Raw genomic sequence first — 22,067 nt, 5'->3', positions numbered from 1 at the left:
ATAGATAGATAAATACAATTACATAAAAAAAACTGCTAAGTAGTACATTGTGCCTTGTAAATTATGTGATATTGCACTATTTGAACAGAGTTGTGATAACATAGACTTTTTTTTGCAACAAACGATAGCAAATGTTAATGTTAGAGCCATATATTTGGCTGATGCAACATTTCTTAAACATGGCTTAGAGAACTTCTTAATATAGCTTAGCTATTCACATAAAGAAGATTGAAACAAAAACTGTGTTAACCTCCCTTCAACAACACTTTTCTTAACTTCATTCATTCAGTTTTTTTTGGGTTATTATGTTTCTTTAGCAATTAATTTCATTTACTGGCTTCTTATTCAATTATTTATATACACCTCTCTTAATTTCATTCACTGACATCAGTCTTTCAAATAACATTTGGAGGGAACATATACAACTTTAGCAGGCATCTCACTGTATTATGGCAAACTGCATTAACCACCTGACTGCAAGGGAAAGCTGGCACTGAATTGTAAAACTGCCACAATCCAGTGAGATACCTGCTTTAGGGATAGACAACATTATACATGGGTAGGTGGCACTAGGTGCATCAAACTAATTAGGCTTTGTGCTCATTTTGTTACTTGGTCATACCCCAAACTCTTTGATTTGTCCCCTGATGAAAACTTGATTTCTATGCTACACCTTTCCTTGGTTCTTTGACTTTTCTTATGAAAGAGTCAACACGAAAACAAGAGTTCAGAAACCTCATACCTCCATGAAAGTTTTTTGGTAATTTGCTTGCTACGTAATCCATGGGAAAAGACAAGCACTTTCTCACCCTTATTCTGGACCCTGGCCAACTTTACTACCTGCGACAATCAGTGGGTAAAACTCTGACTCCGGCCAACTCTATTTCCTGTTACCTTTCTGGGACCTATGACCTAACTTCCTGTTAGTGTCCCTGATGTGCTTAGCATCAAAATTCCAATGGAGGAACTGCAGACACACAACAGAACACACAAACAAGCAAACTGATCACAATACCTCCATGAAAACAAAGGACTGGAAGAAAAACATGAATGCATCTGTATTCACTCCTTTTAACTGTGTTAATCAAGGTAAAAACATTCTTCTTAAACTAAGCTTTCCTGTGAACTAATTTTGTTAACTTTTCAATTTGGCATTATGAGATTTAATTTAGTAGCAAATGCAATTTGATGTGGCCTAGTGAAGAAATGACGGCATAGAAGGCAGTAGGAATGTTACTCTCGCACTTTCATTTCATCTACCCGTTTTTCTTCTTCTTCATTGCCCAGCTCCTGTCCGTACTTGAAGACAGCATCCACGTATTGCTGGTACAGTTTATCCATGAAACTCTCGCGGGAAGGGAACAGCCAATCACCGAAGCCGATGTGGCCCCCGTGCGATGTCATAACCAGCGCAATGTTGGGGTTTTTCTCAACCTCCTCTACAGGAATGGCTGAAACAGAGAGAGGGGGCAAGATGAGACGAACGGAAAACACACTGTCAACACAAACAAACAAAGTTTTAGTCACAATCCTGACTTTAGTCACAATCTCAAGGCAGTTTTATAATGCTACTGTATTGGCACAGATGGCCTACTGGTAAGGGTATTTGACTCAGAATTGTAGGTTTGAATCCCAAGCGCTTAAATGTTGTGCCTTAATGGGAAAGGCACTTTGCAAAAGGTGCCATGTCCGGTTATCTATTCATACTGTAATTGTTCTTGATTTACAACAGACAAGTACATCGGTTTCTAAAATGGTCCAACATTTCACTGTGGATACTACATTTCATTCTTCAAAAGAACAAATTTGCAAAGCATATGTCACTTCTGCTGGTAACTACAGATCTATAGTGTTATAGTCAGCCTGAATTTTTTTCCGTCCCCTGGATTTTGAATTAGGAAATCCGGTTGAGCACTGAAGGCACAATGATCCTGGGGGAGTCTGAGAGCATCTTCCCCATGGAGAATTAAAAATCTTAAGACCCTCAGAAATGATATTTCCTGCATTTTGAAGGGCATATTTTGCTTGTTGACTCTGCTTGGTTCAATGCATGCTGATTTTTGTCCATTAGAGAGGATGGAATGAACAAAATTTATGTCCATCCCCAGCAGCAAAATTACGTCAAAGAATGGAAGCTGGCTAGAACCCTTTTTGCCGGTGCGTAGCTCCGGCTATGAGACGGGAGAAGCGGTTCTTTCAACCCTTCGTTTGGTTTGCATGGATGCATGCATGGATGCATGGATCGGTCAATTTAACCTCCCCCTTCTAATAGCCCTTCTATACGCCCTATTGCGTAATCGAGCCAGCGTGGCCGAGCGGTCTACAGCACGGTACCTATTGGAGCAGTTTGCTTCTCCAGCCGTAGATCGAGGGTTCGAACCCCACTTGCTAAATTTTTTTTTCTTTGTTAGACAAATCTCATGTAGTATTTTTTTAATAGAAGGAAGACCAATTCAGTAATTCGATCTTTAAAAACTCTTTTTTCGTGTGATTTTGTTTAACATCCAGGCTTTTTCCAAAATACGCACGGGCCAGCTTTTTTCAGAAGCTTTCTTGTTTACTTACAATCTAATGGAGAGAAGATGTCGTCTGCTGCGTTAAGACACAGTATGGGGGTCTGGATGTGGGGAACCTTGCGATGTGGGCTGGCCTCCGTATAGTAGTGCTGCAGGGACTCGTAACCAAACACTTTCCTCGTGAAACGCTCGTCAAATTCTCCAATGGTGGAAGCCTAGTTGAAAAACATCATTTTTAACATACATGTAAATATCATGATATGATTTTTTATATAGGAAGCACTTAAACGTATAACATTATATACTATTTAACCAATTTTACAATTGGATACATGGTCTAATAATAACATATTATTATGGCTAGTGATTGTCCATAATAGAGAAAAAGTTATAGTTCAATCATTATCAATTCATTTGTTCTTGGATCAAAAGAAAAATAATGCTAGATTAGAATAAATGTGCATATTTGAAGACATTCCCAAGGGACAACAAAGTCACATTCATACTCAGTGTAATAAGGTAGATTCAATCTATAATGTAGAAAAATGACCCAAAAGAGTGATGTTGTTTTCATACTAGATTTCAACTAAATGCTGGTGATTGTTATACTTTATGTTTTCACTGCATTTGGTAAAAGAAATGACGACAAACTTTCCATTTTAATATATGTTTTATTTCTTGAAGAACGACGAACTTCTTGTTCCTGTGTGAATTACTAGTGTAATGTGTGCACGTTTTTGTAAAGGATAAGAGTTAGATCGTGACCGTATATAACAAAACCAGAAATCGGTGCCGCGACATTAGAGGGAGGGGGATGCCGGGGCTGAATTCGCGTAATGAAAAAGTTGCTACAATGGAAATTTAGCGCTCGACTAGTGGGCGCTAAAAACGCTAAAATTAAGTTATCGCTATAAAATCAAGAATTACAGTTAATATTGACTAACCTGTAGAGCATGGTCAACATCAACACTGGCATGCCGGTCAAAGACTACACGATTCCTGGGGACAACATTTAGTCTATGGTTAGCAGTGTGTTAGTATTAATCACTGTGTAATTATCTCCATGAAAAATGGAGATATTGTTTTGGGTTTGTCTGTGTGTGTGTGTCTCTGTGTGCGTGCGTGTTTGCCTGTGTGTATGTGTGTCTGTCTGTGCGTTTGTGTTTCTGGATATTAGTGGTCAACATAACTCTAGATCCTTTGGATGGATTGTAATGATATTTCATAAGTGGATAGAGACTGTGAAGACAATGGTCAAGGTTGTTTTTTGGCCCCCTAGTATGAAATGTGCAGTTATGACAGGGGGAGGGATAGAGAGGATAATTGATGCAAAAGTGCCAAAATTCTTATAAATGGTAAATGATTGAACAGTCAACTGTCAACATTGTGACCTGTGTAAGTTTGTTAAAGGTGTATGTAACAAAGCATAGATTATGCAGATGTGGAAGTCACATGCATAATCAGAACATTTCATGAACTCTTGTTGTTTTAGGAACTTATTATCACTAACGTATCCCCTACCATAATCATAAATAGGTTCAAGATACATATAGAATACAATACGGTGTATTCCGTATCGCCCAAGGTATCAGCCTGACCGCGGGTCGGATCGCCCGACGGCCGAAGGCCGGAGGGTGATCCGACCCGCGGAAGGGCTGAGACCGAGGGTGATGCGGAATACACAGTGTTGTATTTTATTTATGTCATACCCACCTGAGAAAACCACTGTTTTGATGCGAAATGCGCCAGAAGTTGAACAAATTTGTTGCCCTCGAAAAAAAAGCGTTGCAACAGTAATGTTCCAACGTCCAAATCAGGTATTCGAACTTTCGATGGCGCCGTACTCGGCCTGCTCGAAACAGTTCGATTTATTCGAATGGAGCCCGTGTGATAAGCCCGGGCCGTACGGAAAGTTATCAGCCGGTCCGGAACACCCGTATCGAACGTTTTCGCGTCACAGGTATGACATAATAAAAAGTAGCCCACTATTCACCTGCGCAGATTGGTGGTTAGCCCCTTGACTAGGTATCTGTTGAACAGCAGCTTGTTGACCGTCTCTTCCAGCGACCGCGTTCCCTCAAACACGTTCCAGGACACGGAAACCACCATGGCCGCCACCAGTCCGCAGTCTTTACCCAACTTAGCCACGTAGTTGAACAGGATGATCCTGCATAGCAAAGAAAAGACATTGTCTACATTAGGGCTGGGTATCGGTACAGCGTACCGGTACAAAACCGTTTTTTCTTATTGAAAAAACGGACCTGAAAATATTAGGTGGACTGGATGTTGGACCGATTAGAAAATTAACAGATTGTCTTATCAGGCATTCACACGTTTTGGCGCTTGCAGGTGGAAGAAAATAACAAGAGTGAAGTAGAGTAGAGTTTATAGTAATTTCTACCAAGTTTTACAGCCAATCGTACAAGTACAGTTAACATTGTAGGATTTTAAAACGCCAGTGTAAGTCTAATACTCCACCAAACAGATTTCTTTGGTGGAATGGCGAAATGGACCATTGATATGAGTCATACTGCATCAGGTCCAGGTTCAGGACCTGGACCTGAACCGGACCTGGACCTGAATTTTTTGTACCGGTACCCAGCCCTAGTCTACATCATGGAAATCAAAACAATTGCTACTTTCTTACATGCAATACTACATAGCAGTTAAACCCTTTGCACACTAAAGTATATGTTTGGCTACTAATTGTCTATCGGTAACATGTTTATACAGCATGGAAAACGTTAAACAATATTCATGGTAGGCTAGTTGTGCATATTAAGCAATAAATATCTTTTTTGTTTTTCTGTATCTACAACATTTTGAGTATGTACTTGTTGTTACAAACTTTTCCTGCACATACAACTTGCCACACAGATTAGCATAGAGATGTTTTAGACTGATTGATTGGTTGATTAATTAATTGCAATCAATGACATTATGGTTTTGTTGCCTGTCATTCAGTATCTATTTGTTTTTTGCCATATACTGTACACTTATTTTGCAATAAAATCTGATTAATTGATTAATTTATTGATTGGTTGGTTGACTGATTGATTGTAATTTACTAGTATGATATCAAATTTCTATCCTATCATTTAGAATCTATCTATTTGTTTGCCGTACATTGTACATTTGTTCAACAATAAACTTTGATTGATTGATAGGTTGTTTCAGGGCTCTAGCCAGCGTCCGTCTTTCCGTCAATTGACGGAAATTTGCTGCGTGTGACGGAAAAATTCAAAAACCAATCCGTCAACCTTGACGGCAAAAAATTATATAAAAGCTCCTTGGTGGAAGCTACAGGCAGCTTGGGGACGCCGTCCACGGCCGTAAAAGCCACACACTGTTTGTTTTGCTATTGTTATGATTGTTGACAATGTGCGTCGGTGCCCTTTCGCATACGATAATCTCATTAAAACCCGTTTTTCAAGGTCTCAGCTCAGTCTCTCGAACACCAGGAATAGTGTTTTCGCGACAATGGGAATTGGCTGATGGAAAAAAATTTCGAGCTGGCTAGAGCCCTGGGTTGTTTGTTTGTTTATTCATTGTAATTTATGACATTATATTACAATCTTCTCTCCTGTTATTCAGTATCAGTATGTGATAAAAAAGTGAGCCTTACCCTCCGAGGGACACCCCCACGGCCATGAGTGGCACGTCCGGGTACAGAGTCTTGACATGGCTGACCACAAGGTGAAGGTCATCTGTGTTTGCTGCACAGTAAGACCTCGCACTCTGAAAATGAGAAAAGTTACTAAATTTAATGTGATGTAAAAGAGTCACAGATAAAACAATGAACGTATGCAACATTGTTACTCCAAAAAGCAATTACTCAAGCACCCGGAAATGATCATGGAAAGGGTCAGACGTTTCAGATGGCATCCATCTCTTTCGTCAGTGACTCTGAAGTGATTTGGGAGAAACTGGTCTTTTATACCCTTACTATGAATGCAAAAGAGCTGAAGACAATTTTGGATGTCTAATAGGAAACAAGGTAAGACAAACTAACCTTCATTGATGTATTGTTAAACAAGTTGCTGGCTACAGATGTTGACCACGTCATAAAAGTCTCAGGTTGAACTTAGAGTTGGGGCTAGGGTAAGGTTATATGCTAAAAGTGCATAATTGGCGCTCTAAACACTGGTAACTATTGCTCTCTATTGCCTGGTGATTGTTGTAGCCTAGTATAGATGTACCTTGAGTTCCACACCGTTGGTTCCCCTGTTGTTAAACACGACACCCCGGTAGCCCTGTTTGTGAGCGCCCCTCGCTAGTCTGGCCACGTACGCTGAGCCACTGTGACCTGCAGAAAAAAAATATAACTAATTTTTCAGCCAGAAAAGAAACATTTTTGTGCAAAAATGTAGAATGTTTTCTCTTTAGCCTTGTGTCAAGCTACTTGCATACAATACTATACCATTAGGCTCACTCCAAAGCAGTGTGTACGAGTGAAAAAAAAGAATTGGGACTATGAATGGGGTATCTGAGTAGCCTGACATGATAGCCAGTCCAGGTAAAGCTCTGGTAGCCAGGCCTGGTGTACAGCCCAGCCTTTTCCATTAACCTTTTCTGCTTGGAGGAAGAAAAAAAGAGAACACACCAGCAAAACATAACTAATAAAGTCACATCACAAGTATTTAAAATAATGTCTTTATGAAACTTTTACAAAGGAAAATAGCTATTCCTCCTTTTTTTGAAATGGCACCCTCCTACACAACAATCTTACCTGTCAGCCCAGGCATGATGAGAACAGTTGGGCGGGTCTTGTTGTCATGGTGATGGTTACCATGGTGATGGTTACCATGGTGATCCAGCCAGTCCAGATGGATCTCCCCTCCATCAGGAGTGTGGAGAATATCTCTGTAAATCAAAATGAAGATAAGATTTGGAGTAAGATATTAAACTGTTAAATGTGTTCATTGATCACTTCCTGTCACTAAATCTATACTGAATGTGTCATAACTTTGCTCTCCAAGCAGATGTTTGGCTCTGGCTGTTCTTGATGCGGTTTTAGGCGTTTTTATTGTGCTTTCTATTTTGAGCTGTTTTCTAACTACTCTCAAAGCAGAGGTTCAGTTCCAGCTGTTTTAGAAGTGATTTTAGGCATTTTTATCTGGCCTAACATCACGTCTAAAACAGCCAGAGCCAAACCTTTGCTTGAAGGATATCCTCACTGCAAAAACACAGACAGAAAATATATTAAAAACACAAGCTGGGAATCAGGCAAATTTTCTCCCCATCATTGGACACACGTGATCGGTAGATCTGATACAGGCCATACTACTTCATTAATTTAAAGAGGGGTGCTTTTGTACATGTACGTACTGTTGGTAGGAGGGCGGCTTGCCATCAGCCAGGTCACGGACGATGCCACAAATGAGGGTGTGTGCCCGCGATGTGAAGCACCAGACAGTAGGGTAGTACTCCTGTACCAGGACAGGACAGTGGTGCTGGAGGAAGTCTGCACAACTCTTACTGCCTGTTATCAGCACCGGTTTCTGTAATGGGAACAAATACAATACTGAACACAGGATGGTGTGTGCCCGCGATGTGAAGCACCAGACAGTAGGGTAGTACTCCTGTACCAGGACAGGACAGTGGTGCTGGAGGAAGTCTGCACAACTCTTACTACCTGTTATCAGCACCGGTTTCTGTCATGTACAAATCAAAATATAACTAGCTGGTTCAAAAATTGAACTGTGCACGCACTGTGACAAATGTTATTAAGGGCCGGCCCCTAACTTGTAAACAGTTCTTGTAAACCATGCACGTCCAGATGTGTTTTGTTTATGTCTCAGGGGCCTTCAATTTTGACCCACAAGGCATAACACTGTGCAAGTAAACTACCGTTATAAGTTAATATAACGTTAAATATTTGTCTCATCTCGATGCTCAATAGTGTGTTCTAGTATCATTATCATTGCAACAGTTGGTGCTCTTGTTTAAGTATTCTCATTTTTCACACGACTCCTCTGCTCGTAGAAAAGAGTATTTCACGGAAATGTTGCAAAACGGGGTGTAAAACACTGAGAATCTGTCTAATCTTACATCAGTCACTGTTTCAAGATTACAAGTTTTCTGGATGACCGATTTGGCAAGCCCATTTTTTTCTCGGTCTAAATGTCAAATCTTCATAAAACTTACCTTAGCGACACACTTGACATAGTAGGTTGCTACCGTGAGGGCTACGCCGACTACAAGCGGGAAAGACGGCCAGTTTTCCCACTGAATTGACACCCAACTCCTCAGCTGAGAATCTGCAAGAAATTCGTCAGCCATCTTGGAGCTGGAGTGACCTATGACCTTTCAACAATCTGATTTTGTCATAATGAAAAAAAAGCCTTTTTGACCGTCGTTTCTAATAAACTATCATCTACTAGTAAAATTGAAATATTGTTATTATGATAGTAAGGCCACAGCAATTTAATTCTTTGGATGACATCAGCTGACGCATACTGATTTTCATCTTATGCAGGGATTTTGTTTTATTTTTCCCCTAACCGAAAATTGTCTACGAGTACTGAATCATCATGACATTTTCTCTTGAATTTAGAACCCAATGGTTGTTTTATGCATGCTGCACTAATTGATATACAGTTGAGGACTCGGAAAAGGCTCCATGCGGATATACTGTGCGGGGAGAGGGATGGGTGTTCAGCACCAAGGACAGGTTATATTTGCGATATGCAGACAATGATTTAACGAAAAGAACGGATGCCACTCACGTTAGTAACCAAATGTACTTAAACAACAAAATTCAGGAAAGTTATAACCACAAAATGTCTCATAGAAGCCTTTTTCATGCCAAGTTTTCCGGATTTGGTTCCATGCTTTCCGGTTCCGGTTCGGAGTTTTTTTAAGGATTTGGGGCCGATTCGACTGTCTCTGTGAAAAGCACTAGCGCTTCTCAAAACATCGTTTTTCGGATAATTCAATGTTTCCGATAGAAAAGTGTGTGTTGTCGCTGACCGACAGACTCATTTGACATTTTCTGTAGAAATGTTAGTTTTGGTAAAAAACATCAAAAATATAAGCTTTTCATCCAAAAATTGCTAATTTGGGGCCATTTTTTACAGGCCGCTACACGGAAAAAATGAGTTTTCCTGGGATAATGACTGATATGGCAATGAAGGTCAAGACTTCTTCTGTATACTGAGTAAAAAGGAAAAAAAGTTATCCGATACGTTTTCCGCGAGCTCCGATGGCGCTAAAACACCCAAAACGCACATAGAACGCACGATCTGGGTAATCAGGTGACGAAACGCTTTACCGCTATCGCGCGCACTAATACCAGGAAGTGTTCGCCGCACGATCAAATCTCCGACACCATAAAACGCTACGAACAACAAGCATTTGGAGAAGTATAAAAGATTATACACTTCTAAAGCGATAGCCGAAAAATCTAGAGCCAAAACTATGGAGACAACCTCTGATTTGCGTCTTATTCTTAGGGACTATTTGGTCATCTGGTCACTTGAAATTCCGAACCGGAACCTTTCCGTTGGCTAGCTCACGGTCTCACAGCGACCCCTAGTGACCAAAAAGCAAAATGCAGGTCTGTCGTTGACACGGAGAGAAAACTTGAAGTTGATTGGCTAACGCGAATTCTATCGCTAATATGATTGGACAAATGTAACCAATGGTAGACAGATAAATTTGATAGACGGTGTAAAATGTACCGTACGTGTTAGATTCATAGGCTATCATTGGCCGATATCTGTATGCTTTCTACCAATGAGAAAGATTAAGACATTATCAAATTGACCTATCACGGATCAGAAATCAAAATCTTTCCGACTTTGATAATGGTAATAATAATTTTGTCCGCAAGGTGTCGCTTCTGATCCGTAATAATCACGTGACTGGTACTGCGGCACCAGACCATGACGTCATTGGAGGATTTTATTCAGTGTTTTGTGTGACCGTAGCGCAGGTGTTTCCGTCTTATTTCGGCGAATTTTTCCCACTTTTGGACGATTCCCGTCGAACATTCCGAGTTTTCCCCATAGAAGAGACACTAAAGGAATAAGTTTGAGGGATAGGATCGAGTTTTAGGGAGTTATCAAGGTTTCATTAGGTGAAAACCGACAAGAAGGTTCGGGATTTGGAAAGGATGGGCGCCATCTTGGGAACTCTTGGTTTAGGCAGCTGTGCAGCTTCGGTAGGTTTTAAACTACATTTTCTCTCAAACTACGATATTTAGACGCTCATAAGTAACATTTCCATGTTAGATTATATATTATAGATATATTTTGAGGAGATCTAAGGTTTGACAAGGCCACCAGAATGTGAAAATCGGCTTTTTCTGAGGTATTTTCATGACGCAACTGGCAGACATAATATTTACGTGATGTAAACAAGCATATCTGCATACTGATTTAGAAGGAAGTGACAAACAAATTCATATTTCTATTACTCAACGATTATTCTTATTAGATTTTCTAGATTTTTATATATTTGTGATCTGCAAGAGGGTAGTGTTTTGAAGTGACTTTTCACAATTTGTGAGAAATCATTCGACCATGCCAAAACAAATTATTCACCAGTCCTGTGACTTGTAATCACAAAATTGCCCTGTGCCATAATTAGTTTGAGTGAATTTAAACGTTTGTGCTATTGATTCTAAGGGATTCTGTAAATTGAATTGGGGGTGTATAAATGTACAGTTCTGATGTATCGACTTGTGTCAACGTTTTGCTTGTCTCAATATTCAGTTTTGTGTAACTCACTGTGTATTGTTGCAGACAAAAGTTACAGGGCACATTGCCCTAAGTCATTATAACTATATCCATTGTCCAGTCAAAATTTGGCATGAACATTACATGGTTGATCCCTATAGACGATATCCATTGTCTAGCCAAAATTTGGCATGAATATTACATGGTTGATCACTTCCTGTGTCTCTCCACAGTGAACGTCCCCCGCATATTGAAAATGTATAAATTACTAACGCCCGGGTTTTACATACAATTGAGTATAAATTACATACTATGCAAAAAACAGAGACAGATAGACCATCCCTAGATTCAGTAGCCTCTTCCATGGACTGTCCGTAGTGGCTGATAAATTACTACACATGATTCCTGATATTTTCAATGTACTGTTTATGTTCACGGTTTTCAGGGTGACGACTGTAACGTGAACTTATCTTTACTGATAACAAATAATTCACAGACTTTTTGATGTGCACTTGCCGCGACAGTGAACATTTAGTCCCGAGAACAAGTTAAATTTTCTCTGACCGTGAAAATTTGGTACTGAGAAGACAAAGTGAATCAATTACAGTACCAGTCCTACCAACTCTGAACTGTACATCCTGCCTCTCAGGCAAGGCTGATGTTTTATGGTCTGATCTTCCTACTCACTTTATGCCAATCTACCAACAAAGTATGTAAATACATAGTAACTACAAATTAACATAGTAAGAATGTATCTCTCTAGAATAGAATTTTGAAAGTGTGATTAATGTTTGCTGTTCCCTTCCAGCTGGCATGTTGCTGTACCAGTGCAGCATGCAGCCTGTGCTGTTCAGCCTGTGGGAAGAGTAAGAACTCGGTGGTGACACGGATCGCCTACGCCCTTTTCCTGCTGCTGGGCATGCTGGTGGCCTGCCTCATGCTGGCACCTGCTGTGCAGGACGGACTCAAAGATGTAAGAGAAAATCAGAAGTGTTATGGTAGCAGGGTTTGAAATACCACCTGCATATGCAGGTTGGAGCTGTGCAGGTATTTCTGGTGTGCACCTAACTTGCACTGGTCCAAGTACTAGTACTGGGGTTTATACATCAATGGCCTATGATGTAGGTGTGTATGGATTGTTATTAGCTACAAAATTGATAAAGTATGAAAGAAAAAATAGCAATCCATGGTTCCTTTTAGTGTGATTCATAATTCTTAATCTCTACCGTGATGTATGTGTAAGTTTTGTAACGTGTGTATATGGATTTTGTTGAATCATGGTTTTTTACTTGACATCAACTGTTCTGTTGGCAGGCAGGATGGAATTTTTTTTGCAAAGGGAAGGCCAATTCAATAGGTGCATGGTCATCAATTGAATAAGGTTATTTATGTTACTCTGTAAAATAGTCAACATAACAAGTTTATATTGATATTACTATATTTCTATATCACTATTTTTCTTTCCCATGATTAAATAACCTGCATTTCCTTTCAGTTTCTGAAGACCCCACAAATCTGTGACCCCACCATAATCCATGATAGGCTGGTGGATTGTGACACCATTGTACGCAGTGTGACGGGATACCTCGCGGTTTACCGTGTCTGCTTCGGCCTGGCCGGCTTCTTCTTCCTGATGAGCCTCCTCATGATCAGTGTGAAGAGTAGTAAGGACCCCCGCGCCGGCATTCAGAATGGGTGAGATGGACAGTTCTTACCCAAAATTTCATTATGAGAATATGACCGGAAAAGGCCTTGTTTTTTTATGTTTTGAACCAAAATACATGTAGAAAATGCCTTTTTTTTTCATTCCAACTATTCATTCAACTGTATCCTTAGGTCTTCTCTACTTGATTGAGTCTGAAGCTATTTAAACATGCCTATGAATTGTTTTATTCTTGTATTATAATATATATTGTATCCGTATTTCTTTTTGATCAGTTGACTATGACATTCAATCGTAATTCCAAATGTGTTGAAAAGACTTTTTCTTTTTTTGTAGAAATTTTACCCATAAAAAAGGTACATGCTACTTTTTATGAATTGTAAGTACTGTAGAAGCCTTCCTGTTTTAGCACAAGTTTTTAAAGGTTGTAACTGGAAGTAAATTGTTCCTTTTCAGATTCTGGTTCTTCAAGTTCCTGGCAGTGATCGGCATCTGTGTTGGAGCTTTCTTCATCCCCAGGGGTGCTTTTGGATCAGGTACATCTTTTTAGGTTTATTAGTTTAAAGATGAGCAATTTATGTTAAAATACAACCGTTCATATTTGCGCACAATATTTTTTAACCATTTCTTTAAACAACAATGCTTAAACAATTATGGATCTTTTTATTTTGGCATGTGTCTGAGTGGAAGGATATAAGGTGAAAACGGTGTAGTAGGATACTTGGATAATTGGAAGTCTGGTTTGGCCCAGGTCCAATGTTGTTATGGTAGGCATGACTCATAATACTGTGATCTATACTGACCAATGATCAAGAATGCACAAAACTACTGGTTATGGTTAAGTAAAAACTATATTACAACAGTGGTGCGATGTGAGAGAGTGGTGCAATGTAGTATGATACACGGGTTACAGATGGTACAAAGTTGTAGAAAATCTTCTAAAGTTTTTAACTTTCTCTCCCCCAGCCTGGATGTACATTGGCATGATTGGTGCATTCCTGTTCATCCTCATCCAACTGGTTCTCCTGGTGGACTTTGCTCACTCCTGGAACGAGTCCTGGGTGGAGAAGATGGAAGAAGGCAACTCCAAGTTCTGGTACTTTGGTGAGTTGATATGTCACATCCCGATATGTCAGCATTGTTATCTAACTTCGTAGATTTATTTCAAGAAGAGGGAAGAATAGTTTAAGACAGGATATAACATTTCTTTCTACACTTCTACTTTACGTTATCTACCTGAGTGCATTTAGCCCATGTTGGGCATGGATATCCAACAAGGATCATTGTCCTTGTGACTTGTAATTCATTGTCATTATTCTGTGATTTATACAATTGACGATATAATATAAATCTCCAAGCAATTTTTGTGGTCACCTCTTCATTAAGAATTATGACACAAGGAATATGTCACATTACATGTGTTTCCAATGTATTGCTACTGTACTACAGAATTGTTAACTTTCAAATGTGAACTTAAAACACTAAAAAAATCTTCAATCTCCTGTTATTACAAAGTCCCCACAAAAAGACATGAATGTACAGTATACACATAGTAAGCATATATAGTACTGTCTTATAACTTATACAGTTGTACGCCATGAAAATTTGTGAAACTTTCTGATTGATATCTTTCATCCATTTCTGTAGCCCTGCTGGCCTGCACATTCCTGTTCTATGGTCTGGCCATTGCTGGAGTCGTGGTCTTCTTCATTTACTACACTGTGGTGAGTTTACATTTTCACTGTTTTGATTTCAAACTTACATGCTCATAATTATGATACACATGTATAATTCAAAATGTAGTAGATGGTTTTTTACTTGCATTCCTTTAAATGTTTTGTTTAGTTAGGGGGTCCTTGTAGTTTTTCCTTTCGATAAACAGTGCAGTATCAAAACCATAGGACTATTAGAATCTTGACTTCTTTTCTGTTTGTTTCCAATTTGTAAAAGAATGTCTTAAATGTAACAAACCACCTGTACGTCTAAAGAACCCACCACAGTTTTTGGCAAGAGTGTTGTTACCCTGTGTATGTGAAGATTGTGTATCCTGTGTTTGTTTACAAATGTAAATTTGTTTGTTCCACCAGCCCGATGGTTGTGCCACCAACAAGTTCTTCATCAGTTTCAACCTGATTCTGTGTGTCATCGCTTCTGTCATCGCCATCCTACCTAAGGTCCAGGAAGGTGAGTTCCCAATCTTACGTTCTTATTCTCTCCTTACCTTAGAACTTTCTATGTCAATACAGTGCCTGTATAATGGCCAATTGCTGTAACTGTTGACATGTGCTAGGTTTAAAGTAGTATTGTGTTTTTTCACTATTAGAACTACATGTAAGGCTTCATACTCAAATTTCAAGTTTGGATCATATCTCTGTTATGAATTTTATATTATATCATTGAAAGTGTATTTTCACTGCTCTTTACAATGATATCCTTTCTTCTAAGTTCTATGATTGCTATTATCCTATGAGCACTAGGGCTACCTATGGGAGTAGACTGATCAGATCTCATGCAAATCAAACCCTATTTATTTATTAATCTTTTAGGGTAATGAGTAAGATGTAATGTGCTGTTTTTGTACCATTTCAGCCCAGCCACGTTCCGGTCTGCTCCAGGCTTCAGTCATCACCCTGTACACCATGTACATCACCTGGTCTGCCATGACGAACGAGACAAGTAAGTTTTAAAATACATACATCCTCAGGGCTTGAAATTTTCTTTCTTACAGTTAAATTTCAATTTAACTTTAAGTTTGGAAAATTTCTTACTGCAAATGTCTGCAAACATTAGCATCACTTATTGTGACTTAATAACTGTTAGCTAGCTTGAAATATTTTTTCCAGCAAAATTACAAGTTGTCAACAGATTTTACAACTCACGCCTAAATGTTCCATGTAACTTCAAACCTTGTATAGAACTAACTACAAGAAATAGACATTTTTTAGTCTAGTTGAATCTAATCATTAAGTGTATTTAGCTATATAGTGTGTGTATAGTGTGTAAACCTTCCCCTTCATTGCCTTTGTCTCCCCACAGGCAGCAAATGTAACCCCAGTCTGCTGCAGATCGCGGGCCTGACTCCGATCCAGAACGGCACGCAGCCCAGTTCCACCATCGCGCCCGTCGCACCAACCAGCGTCTTCCTGGGCATGGACGCTCAGGGCATTGTGGGACTGGCTGTGTTCTTCATCTGTGTCATGTATGCCAGGTGGGTGAAAATGTGTTTGTCAACTAATGTTGGCAAAACCAACAGTATAACACAAACTCTGCTGTCCAGGGCTGTAACTGGCCCCTCCCAGAAGAGGCCAGCGGATGTTAGGCAGCTGCTATAAGCAAGATTTGATCAGGCTACAGTTTTTCAGCTTCCAGTGTTTCAGCAACTTGTCAGTCAGCTGTGTACATCTGGGCGTAATTATTTTCCAAGCAGATGTTTGGTACAGTTGAGTACTATCAGAATAAACAGCAGAAAATCTTACAACATACAGTTGAGTACTGTCAGAATAAATAGCAGAAAAAATTTTTACCCTAACATTTGCTGAGATTGGAGGTATGGAACTCTGCCACTGACTTTGTATCTTGCATAGGTGTGTGTTCTTGTATTAATGTCTTACTTCCTGTAACGCGAAAGGTCGCCATGTTTTGTTTTCCAGCATCCGCACCTCGTCCAACAGCAGTGTGAACAAGCTCACCATGTCGTCGAACGAGAGCACACTGCTGTCCAACAGCCAGGCTCCAAGTGAGTATGGTAATAATGTTCGCTTTGCTTTGGTTTTATGATTTACTGGGTTCATAGGTATGGTGTCCCTATGTTTGGTTCTAACAGACATATTGTTATATTTATTTCTTAGTATTTATTAACAATTCTGTTTCTGTGACAGATTGAAAATGTTGAATTTTGTCTTTAGGTGTCTGAAGTTGTTTCATGCTTCCCAGTAAGGCCCTCTGCAGAACACATTTGTGAAAGGTTTCTTACACACTTGCTGTGGTAAATTGCTTAACACAATAAAGGATATGCCTTTAACAATCTTAACATTTTTGACCTCACTTTCAATTGCAAGGCCACTGAAACCATTAACTTATTTTCAAAGATGCAAATGCTTTTGCTTTTGCAATATTCAAATTATTTCAAGCTCTTCCAATGTGTTTTCAAATCAGCACTGACAGAAAAAACTAACAGCATCCAAGATTCCCTTTGCTCTATTGTAAACTCTTTTTGATACTCTACTTTCTGAATTGAAATCTACTCAACCACATCATAGAGTAAAAAAGACACAATGTGGTGCAAATAAAATGCCTGTAACAGCACAAATATATAACACACAAATTACTAAATGAAAAAGACAATCTTGTCTGCTGTCACTAAACCCCTACATGTAGCATTTGTTATTTTCAGTCCCTTAATTTGCTATTCCTAACCTTACTTTTCTAATCCAACTTTGATTTAGAATGATGCTGTTAGCCTTGACACAAGTTATAATGGTTTGAAGTGTTTCACCAAGGGAATAGGACTGCACACACAAGAACTCCTCTCCTGTTCGGACAAAAATCTTGTAGTAAACCTGGACTTTTGTTTCCTCCTAGGTACCAGCGATGTGGAGAAGTCTGTTGTTGAAGACCTTGATGATGACGCCCCTACCATTGATAACGAGAAGGATGGTGTGAAGTACAACTACTCTTTCTTCCACTTCATGTTCATGCTGGCCTCCATGTACATCATGATGACACTCACCAACTGGTACAGGTAAGGGGGAATTACTTCCACTTCATGTTCATGCTGGCTTCCATATACATCATGATGACACTCACCAACTGGTACAGGTAAGGGGGAATTACTTCCACTTCATGTTCATCCATGTACATCATGATGACACTCACCAACTGGTACAGGTAAGGGGGAATTACTTCCACTTCATGTTCATCCATGTACATCATGATGACACTCACCAACTGGTACAGGTAAGGGGGAATTACTTCCACTTCATGTTCATCCATATACATCATGATGACACTCACCAACTGGTACAGGTAAGGGGGAATTACTTCCACTTCATGTTCATGCTGGCTTCCATATACATCATGATGACTCTCACCAACTGGTACAGGTAAGGGGGAATTACTTCCACTTCATGTTCATGCTGGTCTCCATGTACATCATGATGACACTCACCAACTGGTACAGGTAAGGGGGAATTACTTCATGTTCATGCTGGCCTCCATGTACATCATGATGACTCTCACCAACTGGTACAGGTAAGGGGGAATTACTTCCACTTCATGTTCATGCTGGCTTCCATATACATCATGATGACTCTCACCAACTGGTACAGGTAAGGGGGAATTACTTCATGTTCATGTTCATGCTGGCCTCCATGTACATCATGATGACTCTCACCAACTGGTACAGGTAAGGGGGAATTACTTCATATATATATATATATATATATATATATATATATATAATATTATAAGGGTCTTTTTTTTTTCTTCCCATTTTTCTGTTTTTATTTTGTGGTCTTGCAAAGGTTTTACTGTGCAATGTAAAAGAACCCACTGAAAATGAATGAGTGTGACTCGGCAAAAAAAGGGACTGTAGATTGATGTACTTTTGCAGTAGGGGGAAATAGGAGTTCATGCAGTGTTAAAATTTTGCGGTTGAAACAATATTTTGTAGTACATGTAGTGCATTGGAAATGTATACTAGTATTGTGGGGATTTTGCAGTGCAAAGTTCACTGCAGAGCACTGCAGTAATGATGAAAGCAAAACCACTGCAAAAGTCTTGAATTTTACAGAAGTGAATTCACAGTGCCTCTGCAAAAACTATAAAACCACTGCAAAAGTCTTGAATTTTACAGAAGTGAATTCACAGTGCCTCTGCAAAAACTATAAAACCACTGCAAAAGTCTTGAATTTTACAGAAGTGAATTCACAGTGCCTCTGCAAAAACTATAAAACCACTGCAAAAGTCTTGAATTTTACAGAAGTGAATTTACAGTGCCTCTGCAAAAACTATAAAACCACTGCAAAAGTCTTGAATTTTACAGAAGTGAATTCACAGTGCCTCTGCAAAAACTATAAAACCACTGCAAAAGTCTTGAATTTTACAGAAGTGAATTCACAGTGCCTCTGCAAAAACTATAAAATCACTGCAAAAGTCTTGAATTTTACAGTGAAGTGAATTCACAGTGCCTCTGCAAAAACTATAAAAGCACTGCAAAAGTTTTGAGATTCACAGTAATGATAAAGATAACTGATTGTTCTTTTTTTCCCCCAGCCCGGACGGGTCCAACTTCAACAACCTGCAGCCCAACCAGCCGGCTGTGTGGGTGAAGATCGTGTCCAGCTGGCTCTGTATCCTGCTGTACGTCTGGACGCTCGTCGCGCCTATCGTGCTGCCCGACCGTGACTTCGACTGAACACGATAACCTCACTACACCGACGGATGTTTCACCAATCACTCAATGTCAAACGTTATTGCATAGACTGGGTATTAGTCAAGTTATATAAAAAGTATGATATCAGAAGATGCCTTTTTTAGTAGCTGGACAAGATTTACTGGCAATTTTAATTGTTAGACACACAAATATGTGACAAACTTAACAGCACTACATTACATCCTTGTAATGATAAGGATTTAAATGTGTATGAAGAGTGTCTTAATTTGGAATTTCAACAGAAGAACAAGCAAGAAGTCCTGCCATCAAACATTACATACTATATGAAGATATACATTACAGGTCAATTATAAGGTAAACAGATTTTGCTTGTATGAAAACTTAGACAAACAACATAAGACTAAACATGCTGCTCAACTTGGAGTGGACACACAATAAGATTTTATAAGTTATCTTTAAAGTTACTAGTATTATAGAGACTAATGCTCAAGAAGTCATATCTAAAGATCTTGCTGAGGTGCGTTAGCATTTTTTACTGTATATATGTTAGCTCCTAGTATACAACACATCAAAGGATCTTAAGAACAGTTGGAATGGTATCAACAGCAACTACAAAAATCCTGACTCCGTTGTTCTAACAATAAGAAGCATACTTAACAGTATGACATCAGAAACCATGATGTAAAAATGAATGTTTTTTGTAATGTTACCTTAACTGTAGATCTTGCCATGGAAAGGATTTTGCTGCTTTTGAAAATGTGAAGATACTTAAAAGTACAGGTATGGAAGAGATGGTCATTTTACTGTTTGATATTATTTGTGTATATCAGATATGTGGTATAAGTGTTTAGGCCTGGAAGTGAAAATATACCCGTGTGAACTGAAACTTGACAACTGTAAGAGTATATATTGGTGTATGGTTTGTACATGGAACAATGGGTTAATGTGATTGATGGACAAAAGTTTTTTTTTTTTCCTTAAAAATGCACAAGTACCAATTGAATTATACAATGTAACTTCAACAGTGCTCTGTATGTAATGTGATATGCTTGGTGTAAGTAAACTAACTATACAATTGTGCAGATTTGTGGAAAGAGTTTCGTTCTATGCATATGATTGGAGACAAAATCGTAGCATGCAATAACATGTAATATTTTAGAACCATGGCGTGTATTTACATTGGGTATTACATGTGCTTGTACCGCATCTTGTGCATGTGTGTTCTTGTCTTTTGTCTTCAAGATTGATCTCAACGAAGAAAAAAAAACCCTCTACTATCTGAAAGATATAGGAAAGGAAACTGCTTGGAGACTTAAGAAGTGGAAGGTCCCATTTGAAAATAGAAGAAAGGCCTAGAGGAAGTCAAAGAATATCTCAAGATTGTGACTAACAAGCATCTTGCATAGAAGTCATATCCAAAAGGAGATTGAGTTTTGTTGTCAAGGAAAAGCTGCTGTATGATTCTAAAAGATAATTCAACAGACAGCAAAACAATACAAGTCAACCATTTCAAAAAAACGTTTAATTACAATAAAATTCATATAAGTATTCACAACTCTATGAAACTTGTCAGAGTTTGGAGCTACAATTTTGCAAGCCAGCCTATCGTCTTGTTCAGGTTTAGTTCACTTTTATTTGTTCAACATTAACTAAAACAAGACGGAATGGTTTTAATATTACATTTGTTTGTCAACCTGCACAGTATATACAAATAGCAGTGGTCCCAATTTCTATACTATAAACATACATAATACAACAAAGTTTTCAATGTGGTCCAACTTTTGCATACACTGTTACATGTAGGTAAAGCAGTTGTACTCAACTGAAGTGAAGCGTCATAGTTTTTCATGCTAAGTACATGTAGTAGTGCAAAACAGCTTCACTACAGTTCTTGTTTCCAGCCAAGCAAACCATATACTCTTCTCCATAAGTTTGTTGTTTTTTAATGAGAGATTTGACGTCTGAGGCTCCCCCTATGTACTGGGGTGATGGCTTTATGTACCCAACCGAAGGGATAAATGCAACCCTAATAACCATGCCCAAGCAGGGCTTGAACCTCACTCACACTTGAGCGAGCCTGAGTAATGATGAAGGAGTAGCAAGAGGTTTGTATTTTTTTTCTCTTCCAACATACTAAATACATTCAATAGTAAATGCCTTGTTTCTTCTTTGAACATACCAAGAAATATGACAATTTGGAAGTACTTAAAACTCATCACAAAATATCTTATCTAGTAAAGCATTCATTTTACATAACTTTTCCTATGGCTCATCTATCAAGATGATAGATCACAATGAAAATGTGACAGTTATTTTCAACTTTTTTTTTTTCAGAACAAAAACATGATGTATTGTACATACAGAAGTAAGAACCAAAATTGTATTTTGCCTTATGGCCACAGCAAGTAAATTTTATGGATGACATCAGCTCGAGCATTAATTTTCGCCTGATTTCAGAAAAAAAACAAGATTTTTTTTTCTTCTGCAGGGATGGTCAACATGACGATAAATGAGCAAATATATTGTGTTGTAGCCTAATAATTGTACTTGTAGAAGTGACACTTGCGAGGTACCAAGGACTGTAGTTGTAGAAATGAAACTTATTGGATAGTTGTAAAATTAAAGTGACATCAATATTCAAGCTATGAGTGTGGTTACCAACTTTGTTGGTGATGCCAGTCTACCACACTAGTGTCACTTTTACCACACCAGTACATGTTTAATGCCTTGTTGACTCTGATACCATGTTTTAATTGTCCCTTTGATTCTTGTTACAACATTCATCACAACTTTATGGTGCCTATTTTAAAAAA

General features: G+C 38.8%; 2 protein-coding genes across 4 annotated transcripts; one reads left to right on the top strand and one right to left on the bottom strand.

The window, feature by feature from the left end:
- Window positions 1–298: 298 nt before the first annotated feature.
- LOC118405120 (phospholipase ABHD3-like) lies at window positions 299–8,841 on the bottom strand. 2 transcript variants are annotated; one of them, XM_035804528.1, is made up of 10 exons: window positions 8,664–8,841; window positions 8,070–8,170; window positions 7,845–7,916; window positions 7,246–7,379; window positions 6,716–6,822; window positions 6,142–6,254; window positions 4,510–4,683; window positions 3,461–3,515; window positions 2,566–2,731; window positions 299–1,451 (listed from the first exon to the last, which is right to left on the bottom strand). In XM_035804528.1, exons 1-10 carry the CDS (start codon window positions 8,796–8,798, stop codon window positions 1,234–1,236), a joined length of 1,275 nt encoding a protein of 424 aa, XP_035660421.1. In that variant the 5' UTR covers window positions 8,799–8,841; the 3' UTR covers window positions 299–1,233. The 2 variants fall into 2 exon arrangements, with proteins under 2 accessions (XP_035660421.1, XP_035660420.1); XM_035804527.1 differs by lacking the exon at window positions 8,070–8,170 and having other exon boundaries at window positions 7,845–8,017; window positions 8,664–8,839.
- Window positions 8,842–10,392: 1,551 nt separating this feature from the next.
- On the top strand, window positions 10,393–20,460 carry LOC118404090 (serine incorporator 1-like). Of its 2 annotated transcripts, none has more exons than XM_035803050.1 (12): window positions 10,393–10,680; window positions 12,006–12,170; window positions 12,693–12,892; window positions 13,317–13,396; window positions 13,827–13,964; window positions 14,508–14,584; window positions 14,948–15,044; window positions 15,450–15,536; window positions 15,897–16,068; window positions 16,511–16,596; window positions 17,442–17,601; window positions 19,134–20,460. In XM_035803050.1, exons 1-12 carry the CDS (start codon window positions 10,633–10,635, stop codon window positions 19,273–19,275), a joined length of 1,452 nt encoding a protein of 483 aa, XP_035658943.1. In that variant the 5' UTR covers window positions 10,393–10,632; the 3' UTR covers window positions 19,276–20,460. The 2 variants fall into 2 exon arrangements, with proteins under 2 accessions (XP_035658943.1, XP_035658942.1); XM_035803049.1 differs by having other exon boundaries at window positions 16,511–16,605.
- The last annotated feature ends 1,607 nt before the right edge of the window (window positions 20,461–22,067 follow it).

This window comes from Branchiostoma floridae, chromosome 17 (genome assembly GCF_000003815.2).
Source record: "Branchiostoma floridae strain S238N-H82 chromosome 17, Bfl_VNyyK, whole genome shotgun sequence".
Lineage (NCBI taxonomy): Eukaryota > Metazoa > Chordata > Leptocardii > Amphioxiformes > Branchiostomatidae > Branchiostoma > Branchiostoma floridae.
Note: the sequence above shows the minus strand (reverse complement) of the source record. Positions and strands in the feature narration are given on the sequence as shown.

What these genes read in the sequence shown, in the direction of transcription:
- LOC118404090 (XM_035803049.1), top strand. Translation starts at nt 10,633, where the DNA reads ATGGGCGCCATCTTGGGAACTCTTGGTTTAGGCAGCTGTGCAGCTTCG. An exon ending in TAGGCAGCTGTGCAGCTTCG is followed by an intron (nt 10,681 to 12,005) that starts GTAGGTTTTAAA and finishes GTTCCCTTCCAG; the next exon opens with CTGGCATGTTGCTGTACCAG. An exon ending in CCAGGCTCCAAGTGAGTATG is followed by an intron (nt 16,606 to 17,441) that starts GTAATAATGTTC and finishes GTTTCCTCCTAG; the next exon opens with GTACCAGCGATGTGGAGAAG.
- LOC118405120 (XM_035804528.1), bottom strand. Translation starts at nt 8,798, where the DNA reads ATGGCTGACGAATTTCTTGCAGATTCTCAGCTGAGGAGTTGGGTGTCA. An exon ending in AAGCCGCCCTCCTACCAACA is followed by an intron (nt 7,380 to 7,844) that starts GTACGTACATGT and finishes TTTGATTTACAG; the next exon opens with AGATATTCTCCACACTCCTG. An exon ending in CATCATGCCTGGGCTGACAG is followed by an intron (nt 6,823 to 7,245) that starts GTAAGATTGTTG and finishes TTTTTTCTGCAG; the next exon opens with GTCACAGTGGCTCAGCGTAC.